This window comes from Tiliqua scincoides, chromosome 4, assembly GCF_035046505.1.
Source record: "Tiliqua scincoides isolate rTilSci1 chromosome 4, rTilSci1.hap2, whole genome shotgun sequence".
Classification (NCBI taxonomy): domain Eukaryota; kingdom Metazoa; phylum Chordata; class Lepidosauria; order Squamata; family Scincidae; genus Tiliqua; species Tiliqua scincoides.
Genome location: NC_089824.1, coordinates 37,534,525 through 37,555,889, shown reverse-complemented (window position 1 = coordinate 37,555,889; position 21,365 = coordinate 37,534,525). Strand labels below are relative to the sequence as shown.

Below are 21,365 nucleotides of genomic sequence, written 5' to 3'. Positions count from 1 at the left end.
CCCCCCACACACACACACAATTGAATGGCATTTCAGGTTTCACAAGAGGTTTTTCCCTGCCTGCAGCCCTCTATGCCTTATCGTGCATCAACATCATTTGGAAGACCCCCCCCCCCACGTCCTGTGCTTCTCCTGGTGCACAGGGGCTGCAACCAGAAGAGTTGTGACTCCCCATTCTGCAAGTGGAATTGATGTCCAATCTTTCAGGGGGATCTTTGAATCCAAGCCAATGCAAAGTAGATTAGGCTGAAAGTTTCTTCTCCAGTGGCTATCCAGTGCCACTGGACTACTTGGTCCCTGGACCACATGCCACCTGGACCCTAGTGATTAGAAAATGAAGGTATTTTGATTCATCAGAACTGAACGCTTCCCACATGCTTCCCCATATCAACTGAACGCTTTCCACATGCGCTGCCTCTGACGCATTCTCGGCATCACCTGGCAGGACAAAGTTTCTAACAACACAGTCCTGGAACGTGCTGGAATCCCTAGCATGTATGCACTGCTGAAACAGAGATGCCTGCGTTGGCTCGGTCATGTCGTGAGAATGGATGATGGGCGGATCCCAAAGGATCTCCTCTATGGAGAACTTGTGCAAGGAAAGCGCCCTACAGGTAGACCACAGCTGCGATACAAGGACATCTGCAAGAGGGATCTGAAGGCCTTAGGGATGGACCTCAACAAGTAGGAAACCCTGGCCTCTGAGCGGCCTGCTTGGAGGCAGGCTGTGCAGCATGGCCTTTCCCAGTTTGAAGAGACACTTGGCCAACAGTCTGAGGCTAAGAGGCAAAGAAGGAAGACCCATAGCCAGGGAGACAGATCAGGGACAGACTGCACTTGCTCCCGGTGTGGAAGGGATTGTCACTCCCAGATTGGCCTTTTCAGCCACACTAGACGCTGTGCCAGAACCACCTTTCAGAGCGCAATACCATAGTCTTTCGAGACTGAAGGTTGCCAATACGTTTGATTCATGCACAGTATGAGTTTAAGTGTGAACACATATTCAAGCCCTTGTTTAGTAATGAAGTTCTCTGGCTGAAAAAGGGCCAGTCCATGCAAGAAAACCGAGCATTTCTGTCCCTCTTCTCAAATGATCTCTCACCTGTATTTTTGACTTTGCACAGAGGTAACTGCAACCACTTCTGTGATTATGGTAACTACGCGGAATCTCTGAAATGAAAGCTATTCACAATGAAAAGCCTTCTAATGTGGTGCATTGTGTTTTTATGTAGTCTTTTTTTTCATCATGGAAACTCAAGGCAGCCTACATGGAGTTCCCAGGTAGTCACCCATTCAGACATTGACAAGACTTGCTTAGCTTCAGCCACGTGGCTATATGATCTGCCCTCAGGCCATATCCTAGACTAGCAACCCAACACTAAATTACTCCCCATGTGGTGATGCAGCAGCACCAATGTGATGACTGCCAGTGGCATAGCTAAGGAGGTGCAGGGGGTAGCAGTTGCACTGGGTATCAAGCTTTAGGGGGGCAACAAGCTGAGCTTGACACTAGTAACCAAAATTGTGAAAATCTTGGTATGTACAAATAATATCATCATGTTATAGATTATTGGAAAGGTAATTTAATGCAGAGTGCAATGAAACAAACTGTACTGGAATATCTGTTTTCTATCAAACATTATGGCCAATTAACCAGAAAATGAAGTCACGACTGTCTTATGGAACAAAAAGTGGATTTGCTTAACTCCAAACTGACCTATGAGACTGATTGTTCTGAGTGCCAATGAGATGTTGTTATGATACAGCACGGAACTAATAATAACTTTTTATTTTTTTACTTAATTAAATTTGATTTTATCGTGTGGGGGGGCTACAAAATCTTCTTTGACCCCGGGTAGCAGACAGATGCCTTAGCTATGCCACTGACTGGGGGGAGGCAGCACAGCAAGTGGGTGGCGAGCTGATGGGGGAGGGGTGGGTTCCTCCCAATTTTTACTTTTTAAAAAGCCCAGGAGCGATTTCACTTCCTGTTATGACATCACTTCCGTGGCAACATTTAGTGTTTGGCACCGGGCTACATGATCATTAGCTATGCCACTGATGACCGGTGTATCCTGCAGGGGAGTTTTGTCCTCTTTGGAGTATGGAAACATTTGTTCCCTTGTCCCAGGGTAAGCCAATGCCAGCCTGCTGGATCTATAGCTGGCATATGTCTGCATGAATCTTCGTTGTGGGATCAAGGCTGGGTTAGGATTCTGGATGCTGCTGCTGCTGAACCTGCCCCTTCCCAGTCAGCCCTGATGCCCATAGTCTACTGGTCCCCAGAGCTGGCCACTCACTGTTTGCAGCAGCAGCATGCCACATGGTCCAATGTGTCACCTTTTGTGACAGCTAGAAACCACCTTTGTTGCCAGAATGCTTACTCTGATGGCGTACAGCACCAATAAGAGTGGGCTATAGGTCTCAAGCATATAACCCCATCACCAAATGAAATTTGAGACAGGACAATTGGGTGGATGGGACTGAACTTTAAACTGAGTTTGAAAATTTGATTCTGCCCAGTCCTTTATATTAGGATTTCTAGCACAAATATTTTACATCTTTGCTTAATCATTTCATGATATTTTACTTCAGGTAATTGTAAATATTGTCATTTGCCTACATCAGCATAGTAAAATGCTGGGATATTTTGTCCAGATATCATGCCTTAACCATAAGGTTTATTAAATATCTGTAACAGTTGCACAGATGTATCCAAGCAAACTTAAAAGAGGGAACTACAGTAATGAGTTCTGAAATCACAGAACTGTGAATGAAACCCTAATGTGTTCAGCCAATGGGCACCAAAGTTTATCAGCCTAAAATCTGGTCACCTTGAAAGTTGCTCCATCTTGAAGGTTTTACCTTTCAAGTTTTGTCACACCCATTAAATTTCCATATTGATCTTTAATGAATCCACATCAAGTTGCTAATTAGATTCCTGGTTTTGTAATATGCCTAGATTTTCAAGCTTGGGGTTTGTTTTTTATCTCTAAATCTGCACAGGTATACACTGGTGGCAAAATATGAAATGTGTAATGTGTTTATGACAAACATATAAGATCCAGAATGGTCTAATTCATAACTCATTTTTCCTTACATTTTTGCTTCTGGTTGGTGGATCTGTGACCTTGAGAAATTCCAAAAGAGATTTAAGCTCATTCTCACTGATCCTAAAGCCCCACAACTGAATTTCTGATTAATGTAAAGACATGAAGAAAGTCCAACTGAAGTGTTTATGTTTTCTTTCAGATCGTATTGCTAAAAGTATACTCAGAGCAAAAAATGTTAAGATATTTCATACTGTCTTACTTAAATCTGAACAGAAGAGCTATTCTGCTCAACTTTTTGTGCAGTGGATGAATATTCATCACCATATGTCAAGGAACTCAATATGGGGCTATATCACTCTAGTTGCAATCATATGTGCACTTTTCTGGGAGTAAGCCCTACTGAACATAATGAGATTGACTTCTGAGCAGACATGCATAGAATTGTGTTGTCTGTCGTCATGTTCACAGAACTAGGAGCACACAAGTGGGAACTTGCACCTTTGCAACAACTAGTTGTTGCACCTTTGCAACAACTCACAATGAGGAGGGAAAGGCAGTTAGAAACATATGTCTTAGAATCTTCCTAGGTACCCTGCCTCACACCAGGAGTTCCAACTCCACTATTGCAACTGGAGCTGCATGGACAAAAACCCCACAAAGGTAAGCTGGAGAAGGTGAGCCCATACCTCAAAATGGGATTCCTCAACACCCCTCCATCCTTCACCCCGGGTACCCCAAACTATGGCAACCAAGTGTTTGTCCTTCCCACTTCACGTGATGTGCCAGCTTAACAAGAAACTGTGTCCCTCTTATAGGAGACACGGGGTAAGTTTGAAATTTGCAGAAAGGGGGCCACAAACCCACAAGTGTAGGTGACCTCTGACCTGGCACTGGTGCTCGCACAGCCACCTTTGTTGTCGGTGAGCATCAGGCACAGCACTCCATTTACCATCAATGCTGGCCAAATTCTAATGATTTGTTCTTTCTTGCAGGATCAAAGCCAAGCCATATGGAGCAGTACAGTCAGTAACTGTACATCCAGTCCACTGCAGCTCCCCATATGGGAGGGGTAAGTATTGCCTTAATGAGCACCTTCCCCCGCCCCCCCACAGATGAATCCCAGATATGGTCCTTATGGGAATTATCCTTAGAAGAGTGGGAGGCTGGCTAGGGAGTGCAAAATGGCAGTCATCCCATTCAGCAATAAACAGCCAGTCACAGGAACTGTGTTATTCCCACTGCTCATGACATGTGCTCTTTCTTGTTTCTCTACAGGCAACCAGCCAGCTCTCCAACACTTGCAAAGGCAAAGATTTTTTCCATCCCCATTCCGTGAAAATCACTGATGAAGCTTATGACGGCAATGAGTGAGGGCCAGCAAGGCCTCTCTCCATTTTGCCAACTTCCTCTACCTGTGGCTCCTGTGCCTTTCCAGGGCATGTGACAGACAGTACTCTCCAAAGGGATGCAGTAAGGGGGAAACTGCACTGCACCTGTTATCCTGCTGTTTGTCCTGCATCTCTCACAGGCACAGGAGCCTGGTGGAAGAGAAAGGGTGGAAATCCCTTTCCAATATTCTGGTTGCAAGACTCACTCCACCACTGTTGATGTTAAATAAAAGCTGTGACTTTTTCTACCATGTCTTTCTCTTCCAATAACAGGCATTCTGCACCCTGTTATTCACTTCAACTACCCACCCAAAGGGGCACATGCACTGGAAGGCAGGGGGAAGAGGACTCCCTGAACCAATTTTTGATCAGGGTTGGGGATCTGCATTTCATCCAGGACATCTGGAGGCCCCAGACTCCAGCCTGCTTCCGTTACTGCCAATGTGTCAATAGACCAACAGTGCAATCCTATTCATGTCTTCTCAGAAGTAAATCCCATTGTGTTCCATGAGGCTTACTTCCAGAAAAATGTGTGTAGGATTGAAGCTCAAGTGATATTGTCATTATAAGGAGTGGAGGAAGAATGACTGATACCGAACTCCTCTGGGGGAAAAATGGCAGCAGTTACTGGCCATCAACCAAAGAACATGGGGGACATGTCACTGGATGGAATGAAAGGAGCTGGGCCAAAATAAATGGCATTCTGGGGCATGACTGCATCTGTCACCATTGGTCCTTTTACCAGTCCACCTGAGTAGCTGTGTTAGAGCACAACATGTGACTGTTTGACAGTTCACAGTCCTTTTCTCTGCAACACAGTGGCCAAGGATTGAGCCACATAGCTCTTACGTACTGAGCCTGTGCTATTCCGTGACGAGGCTGTACTTCCATTTTGGACTACGTGGCTGTGTCTTCCTGGGTGCTAAACATGAAACTGGAGAGGGAAAGGATGTGTCACTGGCAGGGTACCTGGGAGATTCTGATGTTCTGGTGACAGGCAGTCCAAAACCGAGCTGCCAGGCTGCAGGGCTGCAGGGCTGCCAATATGTTGGCTGCCAACATATTGCCAACACAGCATCCTAAACATTCTGGGCAGCTGCTCAGGGGGGACATTTGTCCTCTTCCCCTGAGTAAGGAGAGTAGCCCTGCAATGAGGCTGCTCGACTCTGCACTGGCTATTTAGTCAGTACAGATAAGGGAGTCCTGTGTCAGACTGGGAGGACTGATGTGGGCCTCTGGAACCGGCGGAGCTGATCTCTGCCAGGCCCACCCCCCCTCCTGCCCTGCTCTCTCCCCCATCACACCTCACACCTTCTCCCTACCCTCCTCTACCCCGGAACACATTTCCCTGCCTCCCCCATGCCCCCACTTACCTCTCCACCACCTGGTGCTCCACCATCCCCCAACAGGTGCCAGCCCAGCACAGGCTTGTGTCAAGCCTGCTCCAGTTTTGGGCCAGCACTAACCCCTGCAAACATGCCTTATGGCATGTTTGCGACAGTGCACACCGGTGGTGAGCCAGTGCACATTGTATAGGATTGGGCCCTAGTGGAAGTTGGGGGTTTAGATTTGCTTCCACCCCCTTTCATCTAAAATCACTGATAGAGTACCTAAGACAGTGGTTCTCCCACATTTAGCACCAGGACCCACTTCTTAGAATGAGAATCTGTCATGACCCACCGGAAGTGATGTCATGCCCAGAAGTGACATCATCAAGCAGGAAAATGTTTAAGAATCCTAGGCTGCAATCCTGCCCACACTTACCCAGGAGTAAGTCCCATTTACCATCATTGTTAAAAGAATATACATAATAGCTTGTTAAAAGTACAGGCCTGTAACATTTCCTCAAATGCAATCACAGACCATGGGAGCATCAAGGCTAATATATTAAAAATAAAATATTGAAATGAATGTGGACCCACCTGAAGTGGGCTCGTGGCCCACCTAGTGACTCCTGACCCACAGTTTGAGAAGCACTGACCTAAGGTTTGCTTTGCAGTGATCTCTTCAATACCTCTTCATAGTTGAAGCCCAGATCAGATATTGCAGTATGTTTTTCCCATAGGACTATCAGCAACTCTTGATACTTTTATTATGGTTTTTCTCCCTTGTGCATAGGAAATGACCTTATGCTAAGCCAGATAATTGATCCATGAGCTCAGTACTATCTGCACTGAGTGGCAGTGGCCTCCAGGGTTCTTTCTCAGGTCTACCTGGAGATGTTAGGTGCTTCTAACAGGACCTTCTGTGTGTGAAGCAGTGGCTCTGTCACTGAGCTACAGTCAATCCCAGAGACTGTTGGGTATTGTAAATGTAAGCATTCCAAAGCACCTTCACCAGGACATCAATGCAAATGTGAGGTTTGGAGCATTCTAATGATGAGTGTATAGATAGCATTTTTCCCAAGGCAGAATTTTAAAAAAACTTTTCTCATAGAGAACATATCTGTTCACCTTGCATGCCTCGTACCACTTGGCTATGGAGCTAACTGGGTGTTAGCAGTGGATTTGATTGGCATTCTTTCCTTCCATGTTTCACTTAGTCTGTATGCCTGGCAACAGGATGGCTGTTTGCAGGCTACCTTTCAGCTTCAAACTCCCATCTGCAGAGATTCCTGGAGTTGGTGCTGTAGGTCTTAGTTACTGCATGCCCATCCACTTTTCTCTCCTGGTCTATTCAGCAGCAGGGGCTGTGGTCTCCTTCTGGCTGCCTGTAAATCGTGTGTGGAAGAGTGTGTATGCACTGGATCGGGTGATATCTTGGGGGCCTTTGACCATTGTTGTGTTTAGTAAGTGCCTTCTTTGTATAGCTAATTTGGGGATATTTTTGATGGGAAAACTCATAGCTGATGTGTGATGGCTGAATTACAGGAACGCCCTGTATGCGTGTCTGTCTGTGCACAAGTGCTGCAGCATTAACTTTTGTTTCTACAGCTGTGGTGTTGCCTTTGGTGGAACATAGGATCGCAATATATTACACCTGCATTACACCTATATATTACACCTGCATTAGCAGCTAGTGAAACTTCAGGGCCACTGGTTTCAATGAGATTTCAGTGTGCTGTGCTCCAGTTGCTGTCCATAATAGTTTGTGTCTATTAGGTATAATAACAGTGCTCAAAATCTGTTCATGCTAGATCCTAAGATTTTTATTGCACCTATATAGTACACCAATATATTTTAGGATACATCTGGGCAGAACTCAACAGAAGAGGGTTGTAATTCAGCAGACATATAGTAATTTGTCACAAATCACAGTTTTGGTGCATTATGGGCTTGGTAACGGTGTGCTATCTTGAAAACTTGCCGCAGTCAAATATGTAAAAATTAGCTTTTGAAAGTATCAGATTGTTGTTTATTCACATTTGGGCTTTGGTATATAGCTGGAGTTGTTGCCTTATCCAGACAGAAGTCTTGTACTTTTAGCAGCTACATGACAGATGGAAATTCCACAGGTGCACTGCTCTGGCCACCTCTTAATCTCCAGACCAGCAGACATCTGTCTACTATATTTTACTTACCAAATAACTGTTAATAAGTAGATGATTCTTTCAGTTATAAAGGAGACCAACCTACTTCTTTTCATCAAGAAGTTTAGAAAGAGAAAGCTATGTAGACAATGAAAACACCACCACTAAATGGATCACAAAAGTGCATTCATTCATTCATTCATTCATTCATTCATTCAGACATGCGTACATGATCACCATCTGTGCACATGGCACTTTACAATGTAGTGCAAGCAAAGGAAAACAGAAAGTTTCTGCCCCAGGGAGTATGCAGTCTAGTAACTCATTGTTGAGCAGTTAGTCATAGAAGATTAGGCAAACAAACAAATAAAACCCTATTGGCTAAACCAAAAACATGTTTCAAAGTTTGAGGAGGACTGATTTTTGGGAAGGTAGCCCACGGTTGTCAAAAGAAGAGAGAAGTATTAGTAACACGCTATGACAGAGAATCGGTTAGCCCAGAAACAAAAGATCATTTTTCAACTTTACAAAGCATGACTCATTGTTGTGGCATATTACAGGACATCAAATAAACTAAAAATAAAGAGTCTCTACCACCAAAATGAGAACTGTTGCAGAATGAGAATTAGTTAGAACATTTTTTTTAAATCTATTAATGCAAGGAAGTGCCATTTCAGATTTTTATATGCCTGTGTATGTGTGAAAATGTGCATATTGACACACATGAATGACAAAGGGATTATGGGAAAGCTGAACCTTCCTGCCATTGCATTTCTCAGTCCTGTGAACAGAAGACTGAGAAACTTTACAGTATCTGCATGTTTCTTAGAGTGAAACAGGAACTAAACAAGCCAGCATATCATTTGTGCACATGTAACTGAATTGCCTTTTGAGAAGATGAAATTAGACACATGTGTAGGTAGCCAAATTTATTTAAAAAAAACACATTTAATAGAATCTGAAATCGCGGCTCCATTCTTTCCAGTTCTTTATCAACAAAGGACTTAAAATCTGATAGCCCAGTTAAGATGTCCCCGAAACCAGGGGACATCCACTAAAACTGAGTGTTGGGAGAGTTAGGACAGACAAAAGAAAATATTTCTTTACTCAGTGTATAGTTAGTCTGCGGAACTCCTTGCCACATGATGTGCTGATGGCATCTGGCCTAGATGCCTTTAAAAGGGGATCATATGCTGGTCTGAGACCATTAAATAAACTACTACTACTACTACTACTACTACTACTACTACTACTACTAAAAGGGAATTGGACAAATTTCTGTAGGAAAAATCCATCACGGGTTACAAGCCATGATGTGTATGTGCAACCTCCTAATTTTAGAAATGGGTTATGTCAGAATGCCAGATGCAAGGGAGGGCACCAGGATGCAGGTCTCCTGTTGTCTTGTGTGCTCCCTGGGGCATGTGGTGGGCCACTGTGAGATACAGGAAGCTGCACTAGATGAGCATATGGCCTGATCCAGAGGGGCCATTCATACGTTCTTAAGAATATGTGTATACTAGAAGCATCAATCACTTTTACAGAGATGTGTGTGACTTTTCATAGGCCAAACAAACTTTTCAAATGTAAATGCATTTTAAACTGTCTTTGCCATAATGTTTTGCAAGGAGTCCTGAAAGGTGGTACCCTTTAAGGAGATTAGAGAGATCTGACAGTGAATCAACAACCTCTGATCCTCCCTTATATGGAGTCAGACCGCTGGTCCATCCTGTCTGGCATTGGCTCTGCAGAGCCTTAGGCTGAGGTCTTTCTGAATCCTGCCATCTGTGATCCATTTTAACTGACATAAGCTTTCATAAGTTAAAATGACATGCCTCAGGTGCAGATAGAAGAATGGGAGCTTCTTCGAACTGGGGCCTTCTGCCCACCAAGATCACCACTAAGCTGCATTGTTGCCTGCTACTGCCATTTTACTGCAGCTGCCTGGCCGCCCAGTTCCTGCATCATATAATAATAATAATAATAATAATAATAATAATAATAATAATACAGGTATTTCTATACTGCCTTTCTTGGTCCTCAGATTTCTCCTTAGACTTTATTCAAGGCGGTTTACATACGCAGGCAATTTTTAAATCCCCGTAAGGATTTTTACAATTTGAAAGAAGGTTTCTATCTTTCAAGAAACCACAACATTCAAGTGTTACTTTCTTGATCTGGTCGCACATTCTGGCCTCCATCCTCCCACACTCAGAGCAGATGGAATAGCTCGGCTCAGCTTGTCAGCTGCTTCAAGGTCGCACAGTGCCGGTGGCCTCGAACTGGCGACCTTCGGATGTTATCTTCAGGCAAATGGAGGCTCAACCCTCTAGACCAGACCTCCTGCCCCCTGCCCATCTACCTACAGTCTTTTACTTCTGCTATTCTGGTTGAACTTCTAAGACTCTGTCTGAAGCCACAGGCTCCTCCCTAAGTTCATTGGAAGAATGTAGACTTTGGCCTATGAAAACTCATGCCACAATGTATTTCATAGCTTCAGGTCCCACAGGAACCTTTGTTATTTTGTGTTCTTCAGAGGATGGTTGTGAGAATGTGCAGTGAAATTCTTGCTTAGGCAGAATGATACTTTATTCCTAGGTGGTGATGGTTTCTGTTCATTTACTCCATAGCAGTGGCCTCCATTTTGGCCTCACCCTGACCTTGGAAGCAAAACATCCCAGGGCTTTTTCTCGCTGGGTAATCCAGCATGGGGTGACTCATATAGCAGCATGTGTGCTCTGAACTCATTGAGATGCATTGTGTTTGGGGTGATAGAAGGTAATACAAATGCTCTGCCTGTTGCGGTTGTATGCCATCTCTGCTGTGACATTTCTGTGGCACAATATTGAACAAGGAAATAACGGGTTATAGTAGGAGGCATTTCAAAGGAAAACGGAGAATGAAAGAGAGCACCAAGCAGAAATTAACAGCCTGCTATCTTTGGATTGATATGACATTTATCTTCACAAGTGATGTTGTCAGGTGTCATGAATGAATAAGCAAAGATCAATATTATCAGATTAAGTTCTCTGAATGTTTATATCCTTTGGGTTGCCTTCTCTTTATGTCTGCCCTAAAAGGTCAGGCAGGAGTTTCACAGTATAATGCTGAATGCAGAATATGAAATGTGGCAGTGTCTGTGACTTATGACTTTGCAATTATTCTGGCTGATAATAAAGCTGCTAATGATATTTGTGTCTGATGGTTCATGTTGACTATTCAGAAGATAAGTGAGCTTTATAAATGCCCTTTTATTTCTCCATCTGCCCATACAAGTTCAAATGAATGGTCTGTTCTTCGGAAGAGAAATATTAGATAAATTTGATTAAAACATTTTCATTTTATTTCCTTGTAGTCATTACTGATTAACTGAGGTCAATCCTCGCTAATGCCTCAGAAGAATAGTTGTTTCTTCATGAGACCAAAAAGAAAAGGGTTATCAGAGTAATGGAAGCATTATGGGTAAATAGCCACTATGTTTTAACACTGTTTTGCATCCTTTGAATCAAATGTACCTATATTCCTTTATTCATGCACACCAACACTCTTGCAACAACTCTTGCAACAAACAGGTTTTTGCTAGGTTTAAAAAAATCTGGGGGGGACGGACCTAGGGTTAGGAATATATGCAAAGTATAACATGTTTCTCAGTGATCTGTATCCTAATGCAAGTGGTCTTCAACCTTTTTTGTGCCATGACCCCAATAAATGAAACTGGAGACCCAGTGTCAATCCTGCACCCTTCCTGGAACCCTATCTGCCCGCCCCTGTCACCACCCACTCCCTGCCCCCTACATCCTTCCTGCACTGTTCACTGTAACCAAACAATCTTATTAGAGACAGCAGCAAAAGTTACCATGAAGCCTGGCACTAATGAAAGCTATTTTAGCACAATTGCTAAGAACCTGACAAGACTGGGACATAATCTCCTGGTATCTGAAGGGCTATACCAGATGCCTCCCTCTTTCTTTGGTGGTGCTCTAGTCCAGTGGTCTTCAAACTTTTTCATTTTCATAAATTCCCACAACTGAGGCTTTGCAAACCCGTTACAGTCTTGACCCCAAGGTTGACGAATACTATCCTAAGAGCTTCCTCCATCTGTGCAACAGGGGGAGATGCAGTTTTTGCTAGTCTCCCCTTTCCTCTGCGGCCCTTTTTTGCCCCTCCAGAATCTGTTTCAGAGGATCTCCCAGATGTGAATTGAAGATGCTCTTAGGGCATAGTGTGTTTTTTAACCTTCTGAAACCTGCTTCTCAAACAACCAGTTTATAGCCACAAAGTCCCTATACGAGAGATTGTGTGGAATTTACACCTGCATAGAGACTTTGTGGCCACTCTGTACACTGCTGTGGGAGATTCAGATGTCTTGCTCTCAAAATTGCAAAAAATTTCCTAATGTTTGCACCACACTGTTTTGACAGTGCGAGCATGTGGGTTTTTATTTCCGTCACCTACAAACGTATTGATTGCAACAATGCAATATAGAATGTGGTTGTGTGAGCTTCAGAACACTTGTTGGGTGATGCATGAAACTTACTACTGGTCAGGATGGAGTCATTCCCAATTCCTAAGGATATGTGCTATTTTCCAAGCTCTATCTGGAGATGCCAGGAATTGAACCTTGGTTCTTCTGTGCGGAAAGCATGTCTTCTACCACCGTGCAACAGTGCTGTCTCCTAACTCCAAGTTTGATGACTTCCTTTCTATAGCCTTGAAGTATATATCTTCTGATTTTAAAAAAAACTCACTACAAAAGGTGTGCAACAAACAAACGTGCAAGTATAGCATGTAATCCTGCAAGCACTCTTGCGATAAAACCGTTCTGGAAGTAATACCCTCATCCAGTGGTACTCAAACTTTTCCTGCGAGTGGCTCCCTTGACCCCTGTGGCTGTTGGCCATGACTCCCCATCATGTTCCTGAGGGCTGGAAGTGACATCATTAAACAGGAAGTGGCCAGAAATATTAACTATATTAAATATATTAAATATAATATCCTCATATTTACCCAAACTTGCAAACTGTAGGAGCTCAGATCTTTGCAGGGCAATTAGCAGCTAACTGATTTTCAAATAACCCCAGGACTTGAGGCAGTTAATTATCTGATCTTTCCATTATCCTGTTTTCTGTGGGACCCACCAGAAATCAGGTCCTGATCCACAGTTTGAGGAAACGCTGACCTATTCACTAAAAACATTTGTAATAATCAGCCTTAGAGATGCTGCTTACTCTTGGAGTCATTTCTGCAGCAGCTTACCACTAACAAATGGCATTCATTAAACTAGACAGTTTGTGTGTCTGAGTTCAAATCACTGTTGTGCTGTACCTTATTACTTAAGTAAATAGTGAAGAAATACTTCAGCATTATTTACTAAATAAGGTACAGTAGAACTTAAGCTATATTGACTCAGAGATACAAACTGCCCAGCTGAATGAACACTCCCACAACCTCATTTATACTCTCACATTCTTTACCTCAATTGTTGCTACCAGCTCGATAAATGAGTGAATTATGAATTAGAGATATTTCATACATATGCACTGTCATGAGCAAAGGTTGCACAAATTGGTTTTTCTGTGAGAAGTCAGCTAGAATTCAAAATATGAGTTGCTGTCCAAAACCCTTTAGTTCAAAAAGAACCGGAAGGCAGTTTTGTTTAAAATTCCCTCCAAAAGGAGTGACCAAAAGGTGACCAATAAGTGACCAATATATACCCTTTAGTTGCTTTAAAGGGTATATAACAGCCATCTCTGAACCATTACATGGAAGTTGAAGTTGGCAGAGAATAGCTAAATCACTGAGCTGCATCGCTGCTAGATTGCCCAGTTGAACTCATTAAGAGAAATATTGCTACCAAAGATGCCCTTTGAAGAGTTATGAGACTCTGCTTCATTCCTGCCTAAGTTCTGGCACTCCATCAGAACTTAGGCAGGAATGAAGCAGAGTCTCATAACTCTTCAAAGGGCATCTTTGGTAGCAATATTTCTGTTCTGGCACTGATGGAGTGCCAGAACTTAGGCAGGAATGAAGGTCACTGGAGGTTGAGCCAGACTTGGGGGTTAAAAACCTGGAAGGGAAAGCATTGTTACTCCCTCAGTTCACTGTCTGATCTGTGTTTATCACCATGTCAACAGAACACCACATGGGTGGTTTTATTGCCTTCTACATAGAACTCAATCAGTCCCATAATGAGGTTTTTATTAGTGATTCATAAGCCACACCCAATTTCAGCTTTCTACCTTATCAGGAAATGGGAGCTAAATTGCTGAGTCAGTGAGTCGGGGCAATGCAAACACCACATAGGATGTTTTACTGCCTTTCTACCTAGAACACAACATAGTTTTTATTAATTTGCAACAGGCATGCCAAATTTCTGGTTTCTCAGTTAAAGGTAAATAGAAGATCCATTGATGAGTTAGTAAGTCAAGGCTTTTGCTTTGCGAGAGACAATTACTTTCTTGCAGTATCCTGAATTATGGGTTTCTTTGTCTTTCAGCTTCAGAAATGGAGAAACCCGTCTAAAGAAGATCCAACCTGACCTCTCGCCCAAGTTCGTTTTCCTAAAGACTCTGGCTCTTTTGCTACATCCTTTTCAGGATGGCTGAAAAGGCTCCTCCAGGGATCAACAAAAATTCTTCAAAGTCCACCCAGTCCCTTCCACCTGAACCAGTGGAGATAATCAGGAGCAAAGCATGTTCAAGAAGAGTCAAAATCAACGTAGGTGGTCTCAATCATGAAGTTCTATGGAGGACTTTAGATAGACTTCCACGGACACGATTAGGGAAGCTCAGAGACTGCAATAGTCATGAATCCTTACTAGAAGTATGCGATGACTATAATCTCAATGAAAATGAATATTTCTTTGATCGACACCCTGGTGCTTTCACTTCCATTTTAAATTTCTACAGGACGGGGAAGCTGCACATGATGGAGGAAATGTGTGCTCTCTCGTTTGGCCAAGAGCTAGATTTCTGGGGTATTGATGAAATATATTTAGAGTCTTGTTGCCAGGCAAGATACCATCAGAAGAAAGAGCAAATGAATGAAGAACTAAGGAGAGAGGCAGAGACAATGAGAGAAAGAGAAGGGGAAGAGTTTGATAATACCTGCTGCCCCGAGAAAAGGAAAAAACTCTGGGACTTGCTGGAGAAACCCAACTCCTCAGTAGCTGCAAAGGTAGGACAAAAGACCAAGGTTAAAGCGAAACCATTTAGAATATTGGTTTGTGATACATATACACCAAAATGTATTGATATGCTTTGCTGACAACATTTATGATAAAGAGTACAGGTAGTGTGGACTTAGATGTATATAATCTTTTGTCTTTTTCCTTTTGGTGTGTGCTCAAAAAGCAGAAGCTTCTAACCAAAGGGTTGTGTAAGATTTCTTTGTACGCTGTGCCCTTGTGCAAGTGATTTGTTCCAACTCTTGTATGTCAAGCAATCCCCTGAACCTGAAGGACCTCTGGGACTAGTACAATATGAATAAAGGATGTGAGATTAAAAAAAAATATGAGGGAGTCTTGCTGCACACATAGACATGTTTGAATGTGCCTACAAGTTTCTGGAAAATACTAATTGGTCAGCTGAATACCAAATAATTATATCTTTATTTGCTTGTTCTCTTTTGCTTTAAGTGATGGGTGAATTAAGGAGATGATACAGTTCTGTTCTACCTTTAGTTTGCTCCCATTGATGTCAGGAGTGAAGTTTCCACTTGCCTGAGTGAACACTGGGTTGGACCTGCACAGTGTTTCTTTGAAAATCTTAAACGAATCTTCAGTTTGTCTTCCTAGATGACAAGTCTTTTTCAAATAGTTTGGCAAATAGCAGTACACCTTTAACTGACAAGGTATCATGGAGAAGGTGTCATCTAGGCAAGACCGTTTTTAAAAACAAAGTCTAATTGTTTAATGGGTTTAAATCTCTCCCTCACTTTTTTTCTGTGTATTTGTAACATGCAAGATGTTTTTCCATTGACTGGCCGAAGGAAGTGAAGTTTCTTTTCCATTTGTCTGTAGGCTTGTGCGTGTGGGGCACACTTTAAAAAATAAAATACAGGGGTGTCCCCCTGTATCCGTGGATCCAGTATCCAATGTTTTACTTACCTACGGATCCGCAAATTTGGGGGGAACCCCCATGTTCCCCAGTATAGTACCATTGTGTGTCTTTACTAGCATTGGAAGTACAGGTGTTTCTTGTTAACAAACATTCTTGCTCAACTGTGGGCCTGCAGGCAAGTAGCCTGCATGCGAGAGGGAAACTATTCTGTTTCCACTCAGTAGAGTGCAGGCTGGCTGCCTGCACGTCCCATTCTTCAGTTGAGCAAGAATGTTTGTTAGCAAGAAAGACCCGTACTTCCATCGCTGCCAAAAACAAAGGTAATGGGCATGGAAGGAGTGGGGGGCCACTATTTATTTTGTGTTCCTCCTTATCCATGTTTTTCCTATCAGTGGGGGAGGAGGAAGAACGGAACCCCCATGGATACAGGTGTGTGTGTCTGTATGTTAATATGCTAGTTGTACAGACTACAGCCTTCTTGTACCTGGTTCGTGGGCAGTTGTGTTTGTGCTTTTCCTCCAGCATTCCAAAATGGGGCTCACACATTTCCTTTATATTGAGATGTATAAGTACAGGTTGAGCATCCCTTATTTCGAAACATGGAACTTTGAGTGCCAACATAACTTTTTTTTTCTTTTTTACCTAAAGAAATAAAATCACCAACTGTTTTTCGTGCGCAGACCTTGTTTTGTGCACACAATTATAAAAGATATTGTATAAAATTACCTTCAGGCTATATGTATAAGGGGTATATGAAACATAAAAATGTGTTTAGATTTGGGCCCCGTTCCCAAGGTCTCTCAGTATGTATATGCAAGTATTCCGAAATACAGAATAATCTGATATCCAAAACACCTCTGCTCCCAAGTATTTTGGATAAGGGATGCCTAACCTGTATCAGGTATGGGAGATGGAGGCAGTTCATACATTGGACCAGGACAAAAATGCTTGAGCCCCCATCAGTAGTTGCAGAAGAAACACAAAAACAAGAAACACAAGTTACTCTTCACCCCATCACCCCTCCTACCATCTCAAGATGTAGTGTCTGAAATCACTCTTAGGTGATAAGGGCACCCAGTTTAATTTGACTGCAAAGGATGTATAGAAATAATCTGTTGCCTAATAAATATGGTATTATGCTGCAATTGTCATTCATTCTGACCACAGTTCAGAATGATCTTATATTAAAGTAGCCCTATAGGCTTAATGGGACCACATAAAATGAATATGTTGTTGCGTGTAGCCAGTGCTTGTTTCGTTCTCAAATTTTTAAGCCTCCATTCTGGCTCAAATGTATTCTCAAAGTCTAATTTATGAATTAACTAATTTACGCACATGAGAAAATGTCCCTACCTTACAATTTGTTTTGCCTCCTATTTCACGTTCCTCTGAATTATAACCTCAAGCTCTGATACAGTATTTCTGCTTCAACAGTACAATACCTTCATGCATCTAATTCCTAGTTTATTATTAGGAAACAACAGGTGCCAAGGCTTATCTCTGTAGTGTGTTATTCTGCCTGTGTTTATTCTGTCTGTACAAACAGAATTGAAATTGTAGTCTTTGTAGACCCAGAAGCCATATGTTACTAGCTAGCTGTGTGCTCAAGATCCCAGAGACCAGTATGGTGGAGACTGGGCATATGACTGAGCAGACATACTGAATCCCTGTAGAACAAGATATCAGAAGCTGTCAGCAATATGGGCATCTAACTGATGCAAAACCTATGGCTGTCAGGTTTGCAAAGTACTATATAGTTGGCCTGTCTTCTCTTAAGGAAAGGAAATGACTTTGATTGAATTAACTATTGCCTGGACATGCTGAGACTTTTAGCTAATCCATTGTGAAATTATTCTAGTTCTGGGAAATGCATGGACTGCAATTCATACAACTGGATTCCGAAAGCTGATTTTGGGAATACTTTTACCCAGGGCTGGTCCAGCCATGAGTTGAGTTGAAACTTCACCTCCAATGGCAGCTGGGGGAAATGGCAAGCTGGCAAGAGGTGTTAATATCCTGCATTTGCCCACCACCTCCCTTGGCCCACTGGTTGCTAGGTGGCTGGCTCCATCCTCTTCTTGTATGTTAGCGCATGACATCCAGGTCCGCCACCACTTATTCTAGTGGTCAGTGATAGGAACACTGTAGGCTCCCATAATTCCCTCCATTGGCCTCTAAAAGAAACAACAGCAGAGACAGATGCTGGAGAAGGAGGTAAGTGGAAATCACAAGTGGGAGGGGTGGTGGGACTGGTGTTGGTGGCTGCAGCTATTTACCTTCTCCTCCAGTGTCCATCACCACTTCTTCTAATGGCTCGTAGAGGGGATGCTGAGAGCATTCCAGCATTTCCTCCACTGGCCAGTCAAGAAATAGCAGCTGAAGTCAGAAAAGAAGATAAGCTTAACTTATCCTTTTTGTACGCTGTCTGAGTGCACCAGAAGATGAGGGGCTGCCAAGCAGGCAATGGGTGGGTGTGCACAAACCCCTAATGTACACAGTTGATACTATGTGCTTGGGAGAGTGCAGTTTGTGTGTGCACATTCTCATGAGAGTAGAAGCAGGGACAATAGAATGGGAGCAGAAGAATTGGGGGGTGGGTGGGTTCAGGTGATGGTTTGCTGTGGAGTGGAATGCATCTACCCCAGAAATGTCTTATCAGTTTTATATAGTAGTTTAATTGTCATGGCTTTTCCGAAAGAATTCTAGGAATTATAGAATGCATTGGTGAGTGTGCTAATGGAGTTTTAGCTGCCTCACAGAACCAGAATTCCTAGGGTTCTCCATGGCGAGAGAGAATTACTGTTAAACTACTTGTCTGTAGTTTAGGTAGAACCTTACAATTGTTTGAACAGAGTAGAACTTGCTGGCTCACAGCAACAGAAAATGAGATACCCTTGGTATATTCACACCAAATCCTTTGACCTGCTGCCTCAGAACAATATTGGTCCAGAAGTTATATATCATGAGACAAGTTACAACATATGCAGGTGTGCGTCATTCAACCACCTTCCACTTAGATGCATCTACAAGGTGGTCAAAGCACAACAAAGAGGCTCTTAATGAGGCAGTCAGAATTCCCATAACCTGCAGCAGAGTGTCTGTTTACGCAACAGAGAGGCTCTGAATGCAAAGAAGAGGCAATCTATCTTCAGTAACCTGTGCAGCCAGCTAGTGTCTGGCAGGGAGTGTCTGTTCACGCAACAAAGGCACTAGATTGGGCTGAATGTTTGCTTAACAACCTAATCAGATAACAGTGGGGATTGGAGACCATCTCCCTGTCGTTAAATGACACACACCTGTATTTGAATCATTGCATTATCACAACTGTTATAATTGTTGAAGTAGCAACTTTTTCCAATTTGATACCTGAATCTGTGAGGGGAGCCCTGCGCAACCATCCACAGGGTTCCCCAATGTTCCAAAAGTGAAAGCAGAGCAATCATGTCCCATCTCTGCAAAACTGGAAGTGGAGTGCGATTGCTGCGTTTTCTCTTTTTAAGAGCTGGAGAGCCCTGCAGACACTCACGCAGGGCTCCCTGCACCCCCTGGGAGGTTGCTGTAGGAATGGTAAGTAAATGCCAGTCCCTGTGCCCCCCTTAGTGATGCGATCCTGGGGATCGTGTCGCTGCTTCCCCCTGCCCCTGTCCCTTAAAGGGACAGAGGCCAGGGCTCTCTGGCTGGGGCATCGCGACGCCCCAGTTTAAGAAGCCCAGCTATAGTCTAATGGCAGTTTTAAATTGATTTTGTTTTAAAAGCTTGCACATGTGGACTAGTGAATCCATCACTAAAATATTATTTACCTTCTTTCTAAATAAGGCATCATGTAACTAATGAGTCAGCATTATTTTTAGCTGGCAGAACTTTGAAAAAAAAAAAAAAGAAGACCAGCATTGGAACAGTACAAGCCTGGTGGCATTTTGTTATCTTGATGAGTTCTATATATGAGTATTTTCTGAATCATATCTAGAACTATTGGCTACTGCATATTCCTGTGTTATTATTGAATTCTAAAGTTTGAATAAAACAAACAACATTCCCACTGGAAGTAACCTGTTAGCTGTTGACAGTTCTTCATAACTCAGATACTTAGTGAAGGTAAGACCAGGGACAGGGAGCCAAACTCAGACCATCTATCAATGGATTCCAGCAGCTGTGGCAGTGACTATCCCCATTCATCAAATGCGCAGAGGAAAGAGGTTCTTTCTGTCATGAGCTATGAAAGAGGACTCCATTGGTTTGACAGAGTTTTATGAATAAAGCGACACAGAAGTCGCACTTCCACTGGAAAACAACAACAGTATTTATATACCGCTTTTCAACAAAAAGTTCACAAAGCAGTTTACAGAAAAAAATCAAATATCTAATGGCTTATTCATGGGTATAATTCATGGCAAAACATGCATGGGTATAATTATCCATGCACCTAAGACAGGCCTGTGCAACTTCTGATGGGTTTTATACCTAAAAACAGTCCACCCAATAGGCAAACCCTATTGTGGTCTGCCAAAAGTTGGCCAGTCCAGTCACCCAGTCTTTTTTTGCCATCTCAGCCAAACAGTAGGAGATTTCTCCAACCCCTAATATGTCATGATACGTGGCTTATAAACCGCGTTCAGCATGGTGGCTGACAAGGCATGCTAGCTAGTTTTACACACAGTCATATTGGGTTGGTTCCTAACTCCCTTTTCATGAACAGAAGGCAGTTCCATTTGTGCAAATGAGGGATTTTTGCCGATGTCCCCTTAACCCAAATGCCCCTGCACTCCACACAGACATCTTTTGAGGGTCTCCCAGCTGCTGAAGAGAATGCAGAAGTTCACTTGCATGAACTTTCCTCTCTTCTCATTTCTTAGGATATAGACCATTGTATCTAAAGCAGTGTTTCTCAACCTGTGGGTTGGGAGCCAATTTCAGGTGGGTCCCCATTCATTTCAATATTTTATTTTTAATATACTAGACTTGATGTTACTATAGTATGTGACTGCATTTGGAAAGATGTTACACTTCAAAGATGTACTTTAAACAGGCTACTATGTTTATGCTTTAAACAATGATACTAAATGGGACTTACTCCTGGGTAAGTGTGGGTGGGATTGCAACCAAGGATTGTTCAAAATTTTCCTGCTTGATGATGTCACTTACGACATCACTTCTGGTGGGTCCAGACAGATTCTCATTCTAAAAAGTGGGTTCCAATGGGTTTGAGAACCACTGATCTAAAGTATTTTTAAAATGTAAACTTTGACTTAAATTCTAATCTGATATAATTCTGCTATCAGATTTCAGGAGTTCCTGGTGGCTTCGTGGTCTCATATATACAGCAAGGTCAAACTGCTGTGTAATATTTTGCAAAGAACTGTGTCTAGATAGTCAATGAGGACATATTCCGAATTAA

At 42.8% G+C, this 21,365-nt stretch overlaps 1 protein-coding gene across 1 annotated transcript in view; it reads left to right on the top strand.

The window, feature by feature from the left end:
• The first annotated feature begins 14,507 nt into the window (after positions 1 to 14,507).
• Positions 14,508 to 21,365, top strand: part of KCNB2 (potassium voltage-gated channel subfamily B member 2) — a 188,097-nt gene continuing 181,239 nt past the window's right edge. The window contains exon 1 of the mRNA XM_066625117.1: positions 14,508 to 15,086. Coding sequence (XP_066481214.1) covers positions 14,508 to 15,086 — 579 coding nt within the window. The remainder of the gene's footprint in view (positions 15,087 to 21,365) is intronic.